Source organism: Notothenia coriiceps, unplaced genomic scaffold (genome assembly GCF_000735185.1).
Source record: "Notothenia coriiceps isolate Sejong01 unplaced genomic scaffold, NC01 NC01_scaffold00034559, whole genome shotgun sequence".
Taxonomy (NCBI): Eukaryota; Metazoa; Chordata; class Actinopteri; order Perciformes; family Nototheniidae; genus Notothenia; species Notothenia coriiceps.
In genome coordinates this window covers 117,757-136,334 of record NW_011367260.1, presented here as the reverse complement: position 1 = coordinate 136,334, position 18,578 = coordinate 117,757, and the positions used below count along the sequence as shown (strand labels likewise).

The following is an 18,578-nucleotide window of genomic DNA, read 5'->3' as shown; positions in this document are numbered from 1 at the left end:
GTCCCAGGAGTCAATTAGCTGTTCACTGACTATTACAAACAATGTTAGCCTCATTTGTTTGGTTGTGTGGGTTTACTGTTTTGTTTCTTGCCCTAACTTTGGCCTTTCGGGGTTTCATGTGACACCTCTGGAATCTTCTGAATCTCACCTTTCCCGCATGGCGCCTCGGAGCTGTCCGACGTGCTCCTGCCAGAGCTTTCAGTGAAATCAACACCGCACTACAATAACTAGCACAAAGCCTTTTAATCAAATCTGTTTCATAGCCTTGAGGGATGAGAAATATATATTCATCCTTAAGCTTGTCATAAATACTGGCTTTATAGCGACAAGGTGTTTTTGGTGACCTTCAGTTAGACAGTTATACCCTTTAAATGGACCTCTCATCCGTACGGTTATACAGTTTACCTCTTCATGAGTGCACATGAAATCAAGCAAAATCAACCTCAAACTTTTGGCAACAGTCATTTCAACACCGGATATTTTATAATTACCGTCATAATTAAAGTGCACCTGTCATGCTATTTTTAGGCAATAGCATAGGTCTCAGATATATACAAATATATAAAAAACATGTCTATGAAGTGTTTTGCTCAAAATACCAAACAGATCACCCATTCTAGCCATGCCTCATATCCCTCTATTTCATAATGTTTGTATGTTTGATAAAAAAAAGGAGGGGGCTGAGCTCATGCGGGACCCGGCAGCTACTGTCTAAACTAAATACTGCTGTGATGAAACTCCATATCGTGGATTATCAAGGATTATTTCTGAAACAGTATGGAGCTCAAAGGCTTTCACTCTTGCCGGTTATACCACAAGATGAGTTCCTTTTTATTTCCTGCTTCTTCACACACATGCTCTCCAGTACAGGTTAGCTCTGAGTGTTGGCGATACTAATGTAAACACCGACCATATTACGCAACTTTCTGATAGTGCCGTGGGTCCACATTTCCGATATCACGTCATATCGGACGCAAATCCGGATCAGCTCCGTTGTACCCCCGTTTTTAGAGATTTGGGTACGGAGGAAGAGGGAGGATTTTATTTTCTGACGCTGCGGGAGTAATATTTATGTATAAAAGACATCAGAAAGTGACTTTTGCATGATAGGGCCCCTTTAAGTGAAACATGAACAGTACCTTTTTGAAAAGTACAATGCAATCCTTGAGGCACTTATATTTTTAGAATACAGTGTATGTGTACTATCAAAAGCAAGAAAAGTAAGAAAGTAGGCTGAATGTGTCACACATATGAACATGAGTGAAGAGTTAAAACACTAAATATGTTGTTTTCTGACAGTGAAAGGCCCTTTAAAGGCAACCAGAAAGGAAAGTTAAACACAAGCACAGTGGTATTGAAGCTTTTATCTTCCACCTACAAAGAGCTCACAGAGTTTTTATTGTTAAATGAACTCAATGTATTGCACGAACGCACACAAAAAGGCTTATAGGAAGATAAGAATACAAAATAAAGGAAGAGAAGGAGTAGGAGATTTACTTCCACCCCTTGACAGAAACAGAAAGTGCCTCATGCCCACATCATGAGCTCTCTAATGGGATCTTTCATCTTTAACCCAATAACTGTAAATAATAGCTTCATTTTAATTCCCAGCTTGTCCATGCACCTTTGGAGAGGCTGATGTGAGCTCCACCCCAGCCCCTCTCATAGTACCCGCAGCAGGGCCACAGTGGGCGGGTCCACGGCTCGTTGGCTTTAGGACCCAGTGGCTCCTCCAGCAGGCAGGCAGCGGCTCGGCTCTCAGACTGAAGCAGACAAAGGCGAGGGAGAGACGGCGTGCCGCTATCCTGCTGCAGCATCGACGCACACATTCACACACACACTCCCCCCACTCACACTCCCTTCTCTCCGCAAGCAGCGACGCAGGTGAGTCCGTTTACTGTGTGGGATTATCTTCAGACTTTTCCTGATTTAAGATAAATTAAAAAGGGCATTCAGGGTTTGCTTTTGAGTGGTCAAATTGAGATGACATTGCATGCATTTGGAAGAAATTGTTGTAGGTTTTAAGATTGGAGCAGGTGGATTGTGATTAGGTGTGAGCACACACCCAACCCCCTTTTTTTTTTGCTGAAGAAAAACTTGTATCTTCTGCGTTGCTCTGTGCCATGTGGCCACGCTCATCCATCATAAATGGCAAGTGTGGCATCAGGAAACTTTTTCATTCTTAAGCGACTGGGATTTAAAAGTATCTGTGCATGGCGTGGTGTTCCCAGATGGATGACTGTATGGATGAGGATGAGTGGTTGCTGGTTGCAGTGTGTAGTCACCGGGGTGTTGTGTGGGTGGCTCAGCCGGGTGCACAGAAATAGCCACAAATATGAGTGATCCCACACAATGATACTGCAGTGCTGCTGAAGCCTCTGAACATGCTTTAATCTGTAAAAGAAGGCATTGATTTAGCTGGGGTGGTGAGTTTTATTCAGTTGCTGATAAAAACTGTAGTGTGTCAATCAAGAGATTATCTTAATGTATAGCTAAATGTCATATAGTTTAACACTGAAAAGCTGTTTTAGTGTATCATTATTGCTTCCATTGGCAAGATGCACTTTCTGGAGCAGCCACATTTATGGTGATGTCACTCTGAAGGCAAGGCACCCTGTTTGAGACAATGGACTGTCCTAGTTGATGCTCCATTGGGGAAGGGTCACTGTTGGCTCTGCCCATTAGTGCGGCAGATGGGATTGAAACCTGGCCTTTGTCAGCTGAGGAGCACCCAGCAGTCCCACCCCTGTCAGTGGGCTGTCATAAAACCCCAGTCAGCAGCACAGCCAGGGGTTAGCAGGGGATTGGAGGCCCCGCCACATGGATGGGTGGCGGCAGCGTGTTCCCTTTTTATTCCATATTAACAGGCCTCTGTTTGTCATTGTGGTCCCTTTTTTATACAGTATCTTTTTTATGCACAATACAGGGCATTAAAACATAGTGGACAATGATGGATTATTAAAATAGAATTAATTGTCCTTGTTTCATTCATTGGTTTACATACACCGGATGAAAAGGTTGAAAGAGGCTTTTCTTAATATATGAAATGCTCATTAAAAGAAGAACTGAGTGATATGTTTGAGATCAAAATGCAATAATTGGTGGGATATTTAATGCTGGGCTCCATCTGAAGATTAGTTCATTTGGTCTATCAGAAAATCTCTTTGGTGACATTTTAAACGTCTTGTTTTGTCTTCTCAGCAGTCTGAAGCAGTCCAGCTGCTAATGTCAGTTGTATTCAAAGAAATGACCCTTGTTGTGCGTCACTCAGAACATACTCTTCAGACATGTAAATGCATTTTATGTTGATATAAATCCATTCAAAGCCAATTAATCAGGAGAACCTCTCACTGAGGGTTTGGTTGAAAATGGCTACAAAATGGTGCAACATTGAACAGATTTTTTCGATGAGAAGAATCAAAACTGTGATGTCTGGTCTCAAACCTCATCATGAAAGAAAAAGTGACTTTAAGATGCAGGAAGACAAACAAGAGTGTGTGTTGTTTATGAGCCACTCAGAAATTAGATGAGGTCAAAGACCAGTGACCTTTTAGTCAATGTTGTCAAGTCATGTAAACCAATTATGATCTGAAAGATGAGCAAGCGACTGACATGCATGAAAACTTGCCTTTTTTAGGCTTTTTTGTTAAGATTAAGGTTTCCAAAGGCTTTACCTGTCATCTGCACAGAGCAGCACTGGGTCAAACTGGGAAATACAAAGGCAAGATGAACATGCAATCTTTAAAAGAAACAGTTGTGATCACTCTTGCGAAATACGATTTGTTTAAAGAACATTATGATGTAAAGGAGATTATTTCAATGGAGCTGGGCTTTAAACTCGGCACAGATGACTTCCTCTTTTATGTGCGTGGCTGTGTGTTTATGGGTGTGTGTTTATGGGTGTGTATCAGTGTTCACTTCTGAAAGGTACTGTATGGTTCAATGAGTTTTGTGGTTTTGAGTACTGAGTTGTATCCATCAGGTGGTCGATTAACACACCAGTCTTCAAAAAAAAAAAACAGCTGCTCCAGCCGTTTGCCAGTTCACCCTAGCATAAGTGGTTTATTGTTTATTGGCTGACCAGATGCATCTTTCGCATAATTCCTAGTAAACAGGAAGATCAATTGTACAATCCAGGCTATTATTGGGGCAAAAAAACATTTAACATTTCCTTTCAAATAAGGGAAGGATTCTAATTTTGTCTTATTGTGGTGAAACATGATATAAATGCCTGTAGAAATGCACTCATAATATTTAAACTCTGATACTGTACCACTTTATCCACTTAAATGTTAAACACTGCTCTGGGAATCCATTACTTTTACGGAACAGTTTAGACGTGCTATGTAAAACATCGCAGGACATGTAATCTTGTATCTACCCGGTTAAAATTTAATATATTTACAGTGGGATACCCAGATTGTATCTCTTGGGTGTCTGATTGCTTTTGCTATGCTTTTGAAAGGATTACCTTTGTTTGTCTCATCACCCAGATTTTGTATGGGTTGTCTTTTACTTTGGATTTTTCAACACCTTTTTTATAACATCATGCCACACATGCCTTACTAAATGTACCTACTATTAACTGCTTGACATTTTAATAAAAGTCAAAGAAAAAAGATTTCCCCCAAAGTAGTAAAAACTCATCCTGCCATAATTGATCCGAGCAGATTAGCCTGTCAGTTTCTAATAGTTAGCTCGTTGATTTATCAAAGACAAGTTTTAAGAGCTTTGCTCCTGAACATTAAGAATTGGCCATGAGCCAGAGACTTATTCATCTCGGCAAGTGAGACAGCGGCTCTCAGGTTTATGTAGACGAGATACATAAGTTGAGACATATCGTACGTGCTTCTTGGCTCATGCAGCAGTTTAACAAGGGAAGATGTTGAATCTTTTCTAAGCAGAAATATCATCTTATTTATAATAATACATTTGCTCCACAGCAATAGTGTTGATACAAGCCATTCACATATGTATTTTTGTATCCATCTTTTTACATGTATTTTACCTACTGATTGATAAAGTATACCTTTTTTTTTTTAAATAGTCTGTCGATGCAGTCATGCTTTTGAACACAGTAGTTCAAGGACTCCCATGTACTAAAAGTGATTTTTCTTTGATAGTAGAAGTTTCATAAGCTAAATAATGAACCCATACATATAAAATGTTCTTTGAAGTGGTCAGGTTGTGTCTGTTAGAAGCCGAATATCAATCACTCCTTTAGATCAAAACCAGTCTTTAGTCTCGCTTAAAACGATTAGTGGTTTCATTCATTGTCTACCTATATGCAGATGGAACCATTTACTTCATTGGAGATTGAAAGCATTCAGTCAGTGTCCAAAGTCAAACAAAAATCCATGTCTCTGTGTTTGTACTTGAAACTCATTGTGATTCAGAACTGGAGACAAGTGTGAAGTCAGCCAGGGTGGGAAGAAGAGCACAAGTGATTGTTCTGGTGACAAGTTGTAGAAATGATCCCAAAGTACTAGAGGATATTAGATTGATATGTCTAATCTGACTTTTAAATGGTTGTTTATTTGTCGCTTTATTCCTGGTTCTGAAAATGGGTTGTGTAGTTCATGTTTTTGGAACAATTAAAAAAAAAAAGTGAATCACAATTACGTCTCAATTTCAGTGCAGTATTTTACTTTGTGAAACATAACCTTACATACCTTTTTGTTTTCCAGACTCTCCGGAGCTGGTGACCACTGCCACACATCTATCTGTCACAACCATCAAAGCTTACAGTCACCATGGAGCTAGACTTTGGACATTTTGACGAGCGAGACAAGGCGACCCGTGCCCCACGAGGCGGGCGACTGAACGGACTCCCCAGCCCCACCCACAGCGCCCACTGCAGCTTCTACCGCACGCGCACCCTGCAGGCCCTCACCAATGAGAAGAAAGCCAAAAAGGTGCGTTTCTACCGCAATGGAGACCGCTATTTCAAGGGCATCGTGTACGCCGTGGCCGTCGACCGATTCCGCACCTTCGACGCGCTCCTGGCCGACCTCACACGCTCGCTCTCTGACCACATCAACCTCCCTCAGGGGGTCCGCTTCATCTTCACTGTGGATGGCGATCGAAAGATCTGCTCTATGGATGAGCTAGAGGAAGGTAAGCATATGCAGTAGGATGCACCAAGCACTTAATATATCTGATTAAATTAGATTTCATTTAGCTGACATCTCAATCCAAAACGATATGCAATAAAGACAATAAGCAATTAAGACACAACCTCAGAACAATGAGACAATTGCAGATATATTCTCTTCGTATAACAAAAACCATTGTAAGTCCTGTTTTCTTTGTGAAACAGGTGGGTTTATAGTTTGTTCCCCAGTGGAGCCGCTGTAGTGAGTTAAAATTGAGATGCTTTAGGCCGGCACATTAAAGATAACCTTCAGTTTTAGATCAGTTCAGATCAAGTATAACATTGCCAATTCTGAGATTAAAAGTCTTATCTTTGCTGTCTAGACTCCTGTAAGCTCTTACGATGCATCAACTTCTAATCTGATTGTTTACTTTAAAAGTATCCAGTTTCAAGGTCCACTTCTTTGTGGACAATTTTGTTGGGCTATTAAGAAGAACAGTTTTATAAAAATGTCTTAAACACAGAGAAATCCAGTTTGAACTCAAATAGACTCATTGGTCTCTGGCAGTGGTTCATACTCAGCTGAAGAGTCAGCTCTCTACTGCTCAGCATGGGATGAATGGTTCATTAACAGATGACATTAGCATCTAATTCATTAAAGAAACCTCCAGCCACAATTTGGGAGTGTTATTACTGTCGAGCGTCTCCATCAGCATCCATTCCAACAGTGGGTGGAAATTCCAATTAAAACTGCACCTTTTTTTATTTTCATCTCTAGTGAAAAGAAAGGATTGTAATTCTTTTACTCCAACACCAATCAATTGAATGTTTCTCAAGGCTAATTAATAAGACCCAGTTAAATGACCTAACTTTAAGTCCTGGTCCACTTTTTAAGATCGTTCTAAATAAGTCTGACAGAGGGAATTGGGGAAAAAGCTTGACGATAAACTGCAGCTGAATTTGTTCGAATAGAGACGATCATGTCTGCTCCTTGAGCTGCTTAGGAAAGATGGGAGTGTGTGTGTGGCTCTGTGCTTCCCTACATGTGTGTGTGTGGGCAGTGCAGTAAGAAAGGGGCAGCACAGTAAGCACTGTGGGTGGTGGGGGGGGGATTGCATTGTGCTTCCTCTTGTGGGATATAATTAATTGCTCAATCTCTGCAGTATGTAATCCTGTTCTCTGCCTTTTGTGTTTGCTGTAATTTGTCTACATTTGGCCTAATTGTTGCCTTCTGGGTTCCCCTTTTGTCTAAATGTATCTCCTTCTATCTCCCCTGCTGCATTGTGTCTTTACTTTAATTCCACTCCCCGTACGAGCAAGAACTGCTCTAAAGATAGTGAATTGAAGAATGGCGACGAAATTGAAGATTATTTCGAGAATAATATGAAATTTTGAAACGTTTAGACAAAGACATGCATGTGCGAGCTGCAGCAAAGTTTGTAAATGTACAACACGATATTTTCCATTATTTCAGACGTCTTATTTAAATGCTCTCATTTTATATGATTTTATACCCAAAAATAGTCTATAATGCACTGACATGAAATCTGTTCAGCCCATCCCAAAAGGATTTAGTTTACTTTAGTTCACCAATCATTTTCAAACCACAAAGAGTTTCCCTCCTGCAGTGCCATTAAAGCAATAGGAATGAAAAGCATTAACTTGTGGTAATCCAAGGGTAAACAACCTGGTAACTGAAAGCCTGGCTGTGAAAGTGTTTCTTATTGACATCATAAGCATTTCCCTAAACAAAACCAAATTATTCTTAGTTTGGACATCATTAGATCAATGTTAGATGATATCCAAACTGTGAAAGCCCAAAGATTCCTCCAGTGGTCTTGATATCTGATCATTTGAGTTCCTGCAGTTTCAAATGGTTGAGTGGACGCCTCTGGGAGTCTCAGGTGTCAACGTTTTATAGATGTGTGTGTGTGTGTGTCTGTGTTGCAACAAACAAAGCCAATTTCTCTTTGCCGTCACAGGGGAAAGCTACGTGTGTGCATCAGAGAACGTGTACAAGAAGGTCGACTACACAAAGAACGTCAACCCCAACTGGTCCGTGAACGTTAAGGCCTCCGCGAAGAGCCTGCAAGCCTTTGGAGCCAGAGGCGGCAATGGCGGAGAGGGAAAGGACTTTGTTCGACCCAAGCTAGTGACGGTGATGCGCAGCGGCGTGAAGCCTCGCAAGGCTGTGCGCGTCCTGCTCAATAAGAAAACCGCACACTCATTCGATCAGGTGCTCACCGACATCACAGAGGCCATTAAACTTGAGAGCGGCGCGGTGAAGAGGATCTACACACTGGATGGCAAGCAGGTATGTCTCACCTCACCCTTAGTCATAACCCAGCTTACATCAGGCTCTGAGTTCAAAGACTGTTGCATGTGTCCTGCAGACCAATTGCATATGAAAAGCTATATTCAAATATACCACTCTGCTAATGTCTTGTTTGTCTGCATTTGTTTAATGTGGTTTATGGCCATCTTTTTATAGCATTAACTGCAACAAAGGAGGTACTGTGTGTAAGCAAAGCTGCACAGTAGGAACATCTGTGGTCAAGATTAAAGACTGTTCTTCATTCATACAGGTATCAGGATCAAAGCAAAGGACGACACAAAATCATTTGCTTTGGATAAAGAACCTCAAATAATCACAATGCATCTTTCAACATCAAAACAAGCACAGTAGATAGAGGTAGAAATCCTCCCTCCATGAGAACAACCTGGGTGTACACTATCATTGTCTGCAGTCTTTATTCAGTCGGGGGCAACATATTGTCCTGTCTTGTGGTTCAGGTCATCAGTATCTTGTCGACCTCCCTTTGTTGTAAAGTATTTTTTTAGGCCATGAGACCATCAGCCATTCAAAAGTCCTGGGAAGTTCTGTCTTCCAACCGCTGTAGTATTGAACAAATGGCCAAACCCTGTTTTGGTGTGTTTGATCATTTTGTACCCATTGTTACTCTATTAAGAGTGGTTCACACATTACATTACATTTAGCTGACGCTTTTATCAAGCCAAGAAGATACAAACTTGAAGAAAACAGAATCATACAAGTACATCAGGTTTCATAGAGGCAAAACATTTCAAGTACTACTCAACAGGCTTTAGATAAGCCAGTCCTTTGTTAGTATATAAGTGCTTTGTTAGTAATTTTATTGCTCGAAGTGGAGACGAAAGAGATGAGTTTTCAGTCTGCGCCGGAAGATGTGGGGAGAATATGGGTCTAGGAAACCTTTTTATTTTAACATGTGAACCTAACTAGCACAGTGAAGCTAGGAAACGTACAGTACTCAACCTTCAATCCTTAAAGCTACCTGAGAATCCTTTGTTACTTTTCTTGAACTTATGAACATTTTTAGAATAAAGGATGTCATGCACATTGAATTTGAGTTGGGCATGGTGTGTCAGGTAGAATATAGCTCCTTTTTAAAAAGAAAAAAGTCTTTCTTGCCCAACAGTTCTTACTCTCGATTTTTGAAGAAAATGGCCAGTTTCCTTATCCTCAGACTGCGACAGTCAATCTAAAAAAGGCAGTGTGTTCTCGGGTTGAATTTCCATTTTGAGAAGATGAGAATCAAACTATAGACATTTCATGTTCCACAGGATAAAGGGCAAAGTGTGAGAAACCTTGAGGATTCTTTGGGGTTAGGTTAACGGATAATTTGGTTTGTTGCCAAAAAGAAAACGGGGCACTAGAATCCACAGGAGAAGAAACATCTGATTTCTACAGGCTGGCTGTGGGTAGTAAACATTTGGATTAACATAGACGTCTATTAGAAACTGACCCTACTTCTCAACTGATTTTTTTTTTTTACCATTTTCCTAAACAGTTTTCTGTCTTCTCCAATATATCTTCTTCATTTTGTATCTATTGGTCCCATTTAGAGTAAAATGAACAATGAAGTAGTGTATTTGTCTATCCTGCCGTTATGAGAAAGTACATTTTTATTTGATACTATTTATTATTTAGTCTAGTACCTCCAACCACTGTGCACTGGGACGCAGCTTAAGTTTAGCTAAAACAAAAGCATAATAGTGGCAAAGCCGATCTACTAATCCATAAGGCACACAATATGCTTTAACTTTGCCTGAAAGTTCCTCCCTGGGGGAGACTATTGTTTCCTCAACACACTGGCTAAGCTTAAGGGACATAATGTTTTATTCATCGTTAGCTTTATTGGAGCCATGCAGGGTCACCCACCTGGAAGACTGTGTAAAGGTCTGTGAGATGGACCGTCTAATGTGTCCTTTATGTCAACATGTGATGCTTTATAAAGAAAGAAATAACCTTGGAGGTAGCAGTGTTTGGCCATTCAATACACATCGTTTTCTATGACCTTTTTGACTACAACAATTCAACAATCTCTAGGTAATGGTCTTCTCTTGATAAATTCACACCTGTAACCAACTGCACAGATCAAATACCTGCTATCCAGACGATTGTGAATCCCAGTTAATTAACGGAGGCAGGATGTGGAGCAGGCGTGGAATCCAACATGGACATCTGTTCCTCAGTCCTCTCTTTGATATAGCTAAATGTTCGCTAATTCTCCTGTGGGGACCTTTTTGCTGTATTATTCATTACAGATGGACTGGGTATTGTGCCCTGCTGAGCTCCTTTAGGTGTTGTCCTTCAGTTTTTTCCTCTGTATTAATAAGGCTGGAATCACTTGTGTCTTGGAGGAGGGGAGGGGCGCTGAAATGAAAGATGAGGGAATTTTGATTGTAATGCTCTCTCCCTGAGGAGCAGTCTGTCTGCCTGAGGTCTTATACCGGTATTCCTCTGGGCACGCTGGCTAAGATAACCTTTTCTTTCTTTTTGCACTCGCCTTTTGGCATACATTGTATTCTTATATTTCATCGTTTTTTTTATCTTTGTTTGATTGTGGTTAGGCTTGGTTCCTTAAAATTTTCCCCCATGCATTTTTAATGATGATATGATTCCACAAAATTAACAGCATGGCAGCTGCTTAAATCTAGCATATTGATGAATTTGTCAACAGTGTGGATTTAGATGAATTATATCATGACGAGTGTCCGATCGCAGTTGGCCTCGTGCCAGTTTCACTGCATTGCACAGAAATGTGAGAAATGCAGCACACGTTATTGTGCAGCCTTTGTGTGAGGCTCACTGCAGCTGCTCTGTGGTGGAGGTGATATGGTGGAAAGCAATATTGATGCAGTGCCCGCCCCTCCCTGCCCGATCCTCCTCTTCCCATTCCGTAGCGATAGCTGCTGGGACCGGTTGCTAGGAGACCACATCCCAGGCACAAAGAGAGCCCAGCTGGTGTGGACCGGTCTGTCAGATACCACATCCTGTAGCGGGTGTGAGGGGGCACTATCAATGCAAGCCTCACATGTCATGTCTCTTTACCTGTGTGTGTGTGTGTGTGTGTGTGTGTGTGTGATTTGTTGGCGAGATAAAAGGTGATTTTCGGTTTTTATAGCATTTTTTTTTAAATGCCTTCTTGGTCTTCCTCTTTTTCCCTCAGCGCTTCGCAGAGTCTAAAGACAGCCAGCCTGCCCTCCTCTCTTTGTCAGAGTTGTGAACATAATCATTCCCATTTCCCCTCAAATGCTGCTGCTTTTCACTTCAAACAGGAAGGGTGGGGCCGCTGAATTCATTATCCACTCTGAAAGCAAATTAGGATCATTTACATTTCGATGATTAGTAATAGTAATTCCCGTGCCTAAAAAAGAAATAAGTACATTTCTTGATTTGCCCTCACTGCTTTAGAAGGCCACATTAAATCAGTTTATTCAATTCCTGGCCGCCATTTTGTAGGAATGTCTATTTATCAGAGGTGTCTGCATGGGAGAATAGTTCTGATTTGCATTTAGGATCAAGTGCTTGTTCATTTGAATTGCACTTTGGCATGTTTTTCGTCTAATAGATGCCAAATCCAAATGTCATTTGTGAAAGATGTTGAAGGAACGTTGAGTCAGCAGCATGGCAGAGGTCTCTGTAACGTGCCCATTATTCTGACCGGGGTTTACAAATGGGGCTTGCATTTAATTCCTTTCTAAAAAAAAGAATTGTCAACAAAGAAAAAGAAACCTCGGGCACAAGGTCACACTGCCATTGTCGGAGAACAAAAGACTCCAATTTGCTTTAAAAATGTGTAACGCACAGTAGGAAATGATTGGGTGAATAGGATATGGATGGATTTAAGGCTCCTTAACGACTAAAATACATCCAGTAATGGGAAAGAAAAGCCTGCCTTTCTCTGGTTATCAGTGCTCTCGCATTCTGCCTGCTCTTTGCCATGCTGCAGAAGCAGTTGTCATGGCAATAAGCTCCGCTCTGGATTCAGCTTTTGACAATGGCTGTAATACGCTGAGTGTGCTCTTTACATCGGGTCTTACCTGCTTCCTCTCTTTTCCTCAGCTGTCACCACAGATCACTGCAGCCACATTTCACTCACACACACCCCCCCCCCACACACACACACACACACACACACACACACACACACACACACACACACACACACACACTGTTGAACAGACGCAGACAATCAGGCTGACAGAGGGGCGTGGCACCCTTGATGAAGCATCTCGAGCAGACATGGAAGCCTGTATGCGTCCTCTGTGCCCCCCCTTCTCCTGTACAAGGACCACATCAACAAGTGAGCATGACCCGGGGGGAGGGGGAGGAAGTACAATTTAATAATGCTAAGAAGACCACATCCGTCAGCCAAATGGAAAGCCTGTTTCCTCGGGGGTTGGGGTGGGGGTTAAAACAACATCAGGCACCAGCTGCTCCCCATGACTGTGCAGTTATGGCTGGCTAACTGGCTCATCTGGACTCCAAATGCATCCGGAGCACCTACAGTAGCACACAGACTCTGTCAGATCACCAAGGTCACAGACGGGTCAGAGAGGAGAGAACAAGCCTCATCAGAGGGAGACGAATCACTACTGCTGCTCAAATAATGGCTTCCTTTGTCTTTTGATATACTGCATCTGACTTCAGTCGCCTAATATAAGCTGTTGCTACAAGAGTCCATTATTTTAGGCCATGATAGTCTGTGAAACCCTCAGTTAAAATGGACAAAATGGAGACGCTGTGTGTATTTCGGAGGAATATTCCACTCGGTGCGGAGGTGCTGATATTGATCAGGTCTGCATGCCTCCAGTGAAGGAAATGGTGTGGGAGTTTCCCCATGGGCCGGCAAAGCAAGGTCTTACTGGCTCTTTTTCAGCCTTTTATACTCCACTTCTCTCTCGCATAGCTCAGTAATGATGAGACTACACAATGTAACATTCAAAGAAAGCTAACTGTGAGATTTCTATTGTTTTCAGTTTTGAATTTATTCAAATGCTCTGACTTCAACCTCATGCCATCCCTAGAGTCTTATCCTCTAACATAAAGAAAACACAGTTACATAGAAAGTGCTGCAGTGTATAATACAAAACCCCTTTTCATAAGCAAAATCCTTTTTTTGTTTCAGGTGATTTGGGCTGCGGCAGAATGAAACTCCTCAAATTGACCTGAGATTATTATAATTAGTATCATTCTATTGTCTGGCCATTTGCTGACTCGTTAACAGCGCTGGTGAGCCTTTACAGTTGGTCAGATAAGCACTGATTATGAGTCACGACAGAATCGGCATTATGCAGCATTAAATAACAACACTGCTGCACGCAGATCAATTAACACGCTGTGTGGTGTCAGAGATGAGACGGATAACAGGCCTGGACGATAATTTATGTCTGCTCTGACTGCTGCTGGAAATATGAAGTCAAGACAAGCTGGAGCCTTTTTTAAATATGTTTCCTGCAGCTTCACACACAAGATATGGCAAGAAACTGCATGTATATTGGCCCGAGACATTTGTTTTTGTTTCATAAGTTGGCATTGATTTGTTTAAACAGTTTGAGTTACATCTGGAATGATAGCCCTTATACACAAATATATAATCAGAGCATATTCAGACCGTCTCAGCAAGGGTAGTTGTGATTGTTTAATGTTTAATGATATTGGATACTATTGGTACCATATTCTATGGACCATTTATCATATTAACTCTCTTATAGGTGATACTGCATGTGGTTTATTTCCCTGTGGCTTTTCCATGTTGGTTTAATAAATGATAAAAGATCAAACATCACACATCCAAGGTTATTCCCAGACCTTTTTCTGCTTTGTAGAACATATAATGGAAATGAAAAACGGTTCTATAAGCACCATAGAGAGGACCTACATAACTTGGAAGTGAAGTATTACAAAGTGTTGAATTTCTATTTACCTCTCGACTACCATGCCCTAATGACCCGTCTGCGGCCTGTGGACAATCGTCCGCAGTCGGGCCAAAAGAACACTCTGAATAATTCAGTTGTTGTAGTTGGGGGATCCCTGCATAGCTGCTGGTGGTGTTGGTGATTTTTTGGGGGGTCATGTGGTCCGGACAGCTGGTGGGGCACAGATTAGGGATGGGCTTGGTGGGACAGAGGGTGGGGGGGCACCTGGAGTCTGGAAGGAGCCAGTTTTTCAGAAAACCCCACCAGCCTTCCAACAATAAACACATAAATCTATGCCTATATTTATATTTATATTTATATCATTGATGTGTCAGTATGACGGGGCTTCTGATAATCTGATGGCATTATGTCTTCTTTTACTGCCCTTCTACAGTCTGCTGCCAGTATTATGACGCATTTGACTGACCTTTTCAAATTGAGAGCGGATGCTTCTCGACCTATATCCTAATGTTTCCAAGCCGACCTGCCCTTTCCTCACTGCAGCCATGTTTCAAAGGGACTCTTGACATTTTACATTTGATCTGATCGCATGCTAAGCAGAGCGGTTTTCCACAACATTTCTATCAACTTTAGACAGACGTCAAAATACATTTGTGTTACTTTAAACATTAATTCATGATGGGCATCCCATGGGATAAGAAAAACAAATGTTGTTATTACTTGGAGTTTTTTAAGGGACACATTTAGAATGATTTGTGGTCTTAATGACGCAAGAGCCCTGATCAAGTATCTGATCTGTAATTGTACAGATAATATGGCTCTTCCTGTCGGGAATAGGATTAAAAGGATTGCTTAAATGCAATGTTTTTTGAGAAGATTACCTAAGCAGGATAGATGCTTTCTGAACCATGGGGTTAAACTCATGTCGTGTCATCCGGTTTCTTTGAAAAAAAAAAACCCCTCCTTGTTTTCAAGTATTTATTTTGCATCTCATAAGTTAAGTGGACAGATTTAATGTAATGAAATAAAGTAGCGCTGCCTGTCAGGAACCAACCGAGTGTTCGTTTCTGGTAAAGAGATTAAGGTAGCAGTCGGATGGATAAACACTTTATCCCTTTAATCAGCTCTGTTCTTAAAGCTATTAAAACATGGACAAGCCTCCACCCTCCCACCCCTTTCCATCTCCTCTCCTCCACCCGCTGGCCCTGTGGGGGGGAAAAGAGCGATTTGTTAATGCTTCCATCTTCTGATTAACTGTCAGGTGCCCTCGTTGCCCCACAACAGTTTAACCTAATGAAAGTAACATGTATCTAATCTCTTGATAATGAACACAGAAGAAAGAAGAAACGCATTTCCGGGCCTTTTAAAGCAGGCTGTAAAACCAATTAGATTTAGCTCCCTGGAGTCAAAGCCCGCTCTCTATGCCTCGGCGGGATCTCTCAGGCCTGTATCCGGGGAATCTTGTGGGACTCAGAGAGGGGTACAGCTGTTGGATGCCTCGCCTGCGAGTCACCAACACACACTTTTAGTATCTCTAGCAGGACGGAGAATCAACATGGCAGCTGCTGGGGTGGGGAGTTCCCAATTTATCTGCAGCTCATAGTTTGGATGCGTATCACAAAGGAAACCGTAATGCATCTTGACTATTCTGGCCGGCGGCCCAACATGGGGGTTATCTTTGTGCCATGAACCCCTGCAGAGAGGCCAGCAACAGGGTTTTGTGTCAGTGTGTCTTGAGTTTTGAAAAAAAATTAGCCCCAAAAGTAGCCAAGTGAATAAAGACCGAGTGAATCCTTCAGTTCAATTAGTTCATCTGACAAAATCCAATAATTCAAGTGAGGAATAACAAAGTCACTTGGTGTTGAAAGGCAAACTGAAAATGAGGCTTTGAGATGCTTTGTAACAAACAAAAAAAACAACAACCAAGGGGAAACACAACTTTTAGCCTGAATGGCTTTAATAGGCGTGCCTGAGCTGGTAATGGCGCCTGTATAATGGAGAGTGGAGGAGAAGGTGTGGCCCACAGACATCTGTCCACTGAAGCCATATTGTGTTAACAGCTGCTATAGAGTGAAGAAGACCCCGGGGGAAGGAAGTTCAATCATTTAAACACTACAGAAAAGATGTAACATGATCCTCTCTGTTTTGGCTTTTCTCTGCCTTTGTGTGTGTGTTTTGTTAAATGCACCTAATAAGCTGAAGTTATGTTAACATGGCAAGTACAACACAAAGGTGGCGTACTGCTACCTGAAGCCGACTAAATCCTTTTGGCCGCCATACAAGATACACAGTTAATTCATCCACATAATGCTGTGTGTTTATAGAGTTCAATTCATTACATTAAATGTACTAATCTTGTACCATTTACTTTGTCTGTTTCCTGTCTGAGTGAGCACATCATCCATGGTCCTCCTCCGCACTGGCAACACTTCTTCTCTTGGCTGTATTGATAACGCTTTGCACAAGTCCTGAATCAGCATTCAAAATGAACATTATTAAATGATGAGTAATAATAGGACCAGATGAATATGAACAGATTGTCCTTTCTTGGCACACACTTGTTCTGTATCCCTCACATTAAGTGCACTCAAGGCATTGGTTAGCAGATATTTTTAGCCATGCTAGCATCTCGACAACCATCACATAGATTGCCATGAAATGTGTTACAAATTAATTTCCCGCTCAGTGTAAATTCTCATAACTTTGGTGATTTATTAACTATCATTTCTAGTGCCTTCACCAGGTGTACATTTCAATGTTCTTTGAAACTTCAAGGCTGATGACCTTTCCATCAGTGTCAGCTGTACTTTAAGTTATTTTGCAAATGTTTCAATCTGGCAAATGTTTGCAAAGATCTGGTGGATATGGTAAACATTATACTTGCCTAATATCCATATTTGAGTCATTGTGAGCATTTAGTATGGCAGAAGCTAGCGTTGCTTCAAATTCTTGTTTGCTTTTCTATGAAAGAAGTGTAATGCCAGATTATTAAGGGTCTAAAGTTTCTGTTATCTGGTTCCACAGGTGACTTGCCTTCAAGATTTCTTCGGTGAGGACGATGTCTTCATTGCATGTGGACCCGAGAAATTCCGTTATGCCCAGGACGACTTCTCTCTGGATGTGAACGGTGAGATTTTACATCATTGATATGGTCACACATAGTGGTGATTATCAGCTTTGTGCATTGTAAAACCATGGTAAACATAGAGTATGAGCTTTATGATTATCTTGCAGCAATACTGTATCAATGAAATGTGTAATGGCAAATGACAGCAACAACCTGCACATTAAAAGACTTGACTGGGCTCATATACTGTTAATGTTGATTTTACACATCTACTTAATAAAGTCTTGATGATAAAATGTTTTAGAAAAGGGGTTTAAAAAACCACCCTAACCTGTAACAATCACTTTTAAATCATTTTTAAATTCTGATGTTCTGTTGGTTTCCCACATTGCACCGGGGCACTTCAATGTATCAGTCATATTGAATGTGAAGACTAGAAATGTCCAGATAGATCGACAGCAAAATAGTTCCTGGGGTGTCGGTTATTATATCAGCCGCCCTTCAGGGGCTCTTCAGACTTATCATTATTATATTCATGTACAAAGCTGTGCTGTGTTTGTAGCGAGGAGCAACATGATGTATGTGAGAGGAAGGCAGAGCAAGAGAGAAGTCTGTTATCTGCAGCTGGCAGCAGGGGTAGGAAAAAAGGTAGAGAAGAAGAAGAAGAAGTCATTAATCTGTCTGGTGGCAGGTTTAGGCCAGCTGATCTGCTGCTGCTGATACTGCCGAGAAGTCGAGGAGAGAAAACTTAAAGCCAATCCTCCTCTTGCTGAGTCTCTGCTCCCGGCAGACCTGGACACCCTATTTTTAACAACCCACTTCCACCCACACCTAATGTCCCCTCTTCAAATCATTCAGTATCTTCTAATTTACTTTCAATCTTAACACAGTGTCATTGTTCTCCCTTCATCCTGTCTCTTCCCCTCAGTCTCTTATCAGGATGAAAGGGTGGAGCAGGCAGTACATTTATAATGATCTTTCAGTATACTCCCCCAGTGGTACCAAAGCTAAATTGTTTCATTCAGTCTTCAATAACCTTGGGGCAATGCTACATAAAATGGACGACAGTCTGAAGCACCCACACATTACTGAGGAGTAGTGGAGTAGAGAAAAAGAGGGGGTCTGTCTGCAATATAGAGCACATGACCAAGATGATTAAAGGGACCCTATTATGCTTTTTGCCGTTGTCTCTTTCCTGTAGTGTGTTAAATA

At 41.4% G+C, this 18,578-nt stretch overlaps 1 protein-coding gene across 1 annotated transcript in view; it reads left to right on the top strand.

Moving 5' to 3' along the window:
- Positions 1-1,738: 1,738 nt before the first annotated feature.
- LOC104962333 (neuronal migration protein doublecortin) overlaps positions 1,739-18,578 on the top strand; it is a 24,579-nt gene continuing 7,739 nt past the window's right edge. The window contains exons 1-4 of the mRNA XM_010790764.1: positions 1,739-1,884; positions 5,688-6,117; positions 8,077-8,408; positions 17,324-17,426. Of these exons, the coding sequence (XP_010789066.1) occupies positions 5,754-6,117; positions 8,077-8,408; positions 17,324-17,426 (799 nt within the window). The 5' untranslated portion in view covers positions 1,739-1,884; positions 5,688-5,753. The remainder of the gene's footprint in view (positions 1,885-5,687; positions 6,118-8,076; positions 8,409-17,323; positions 17,427-18,578) is intronic.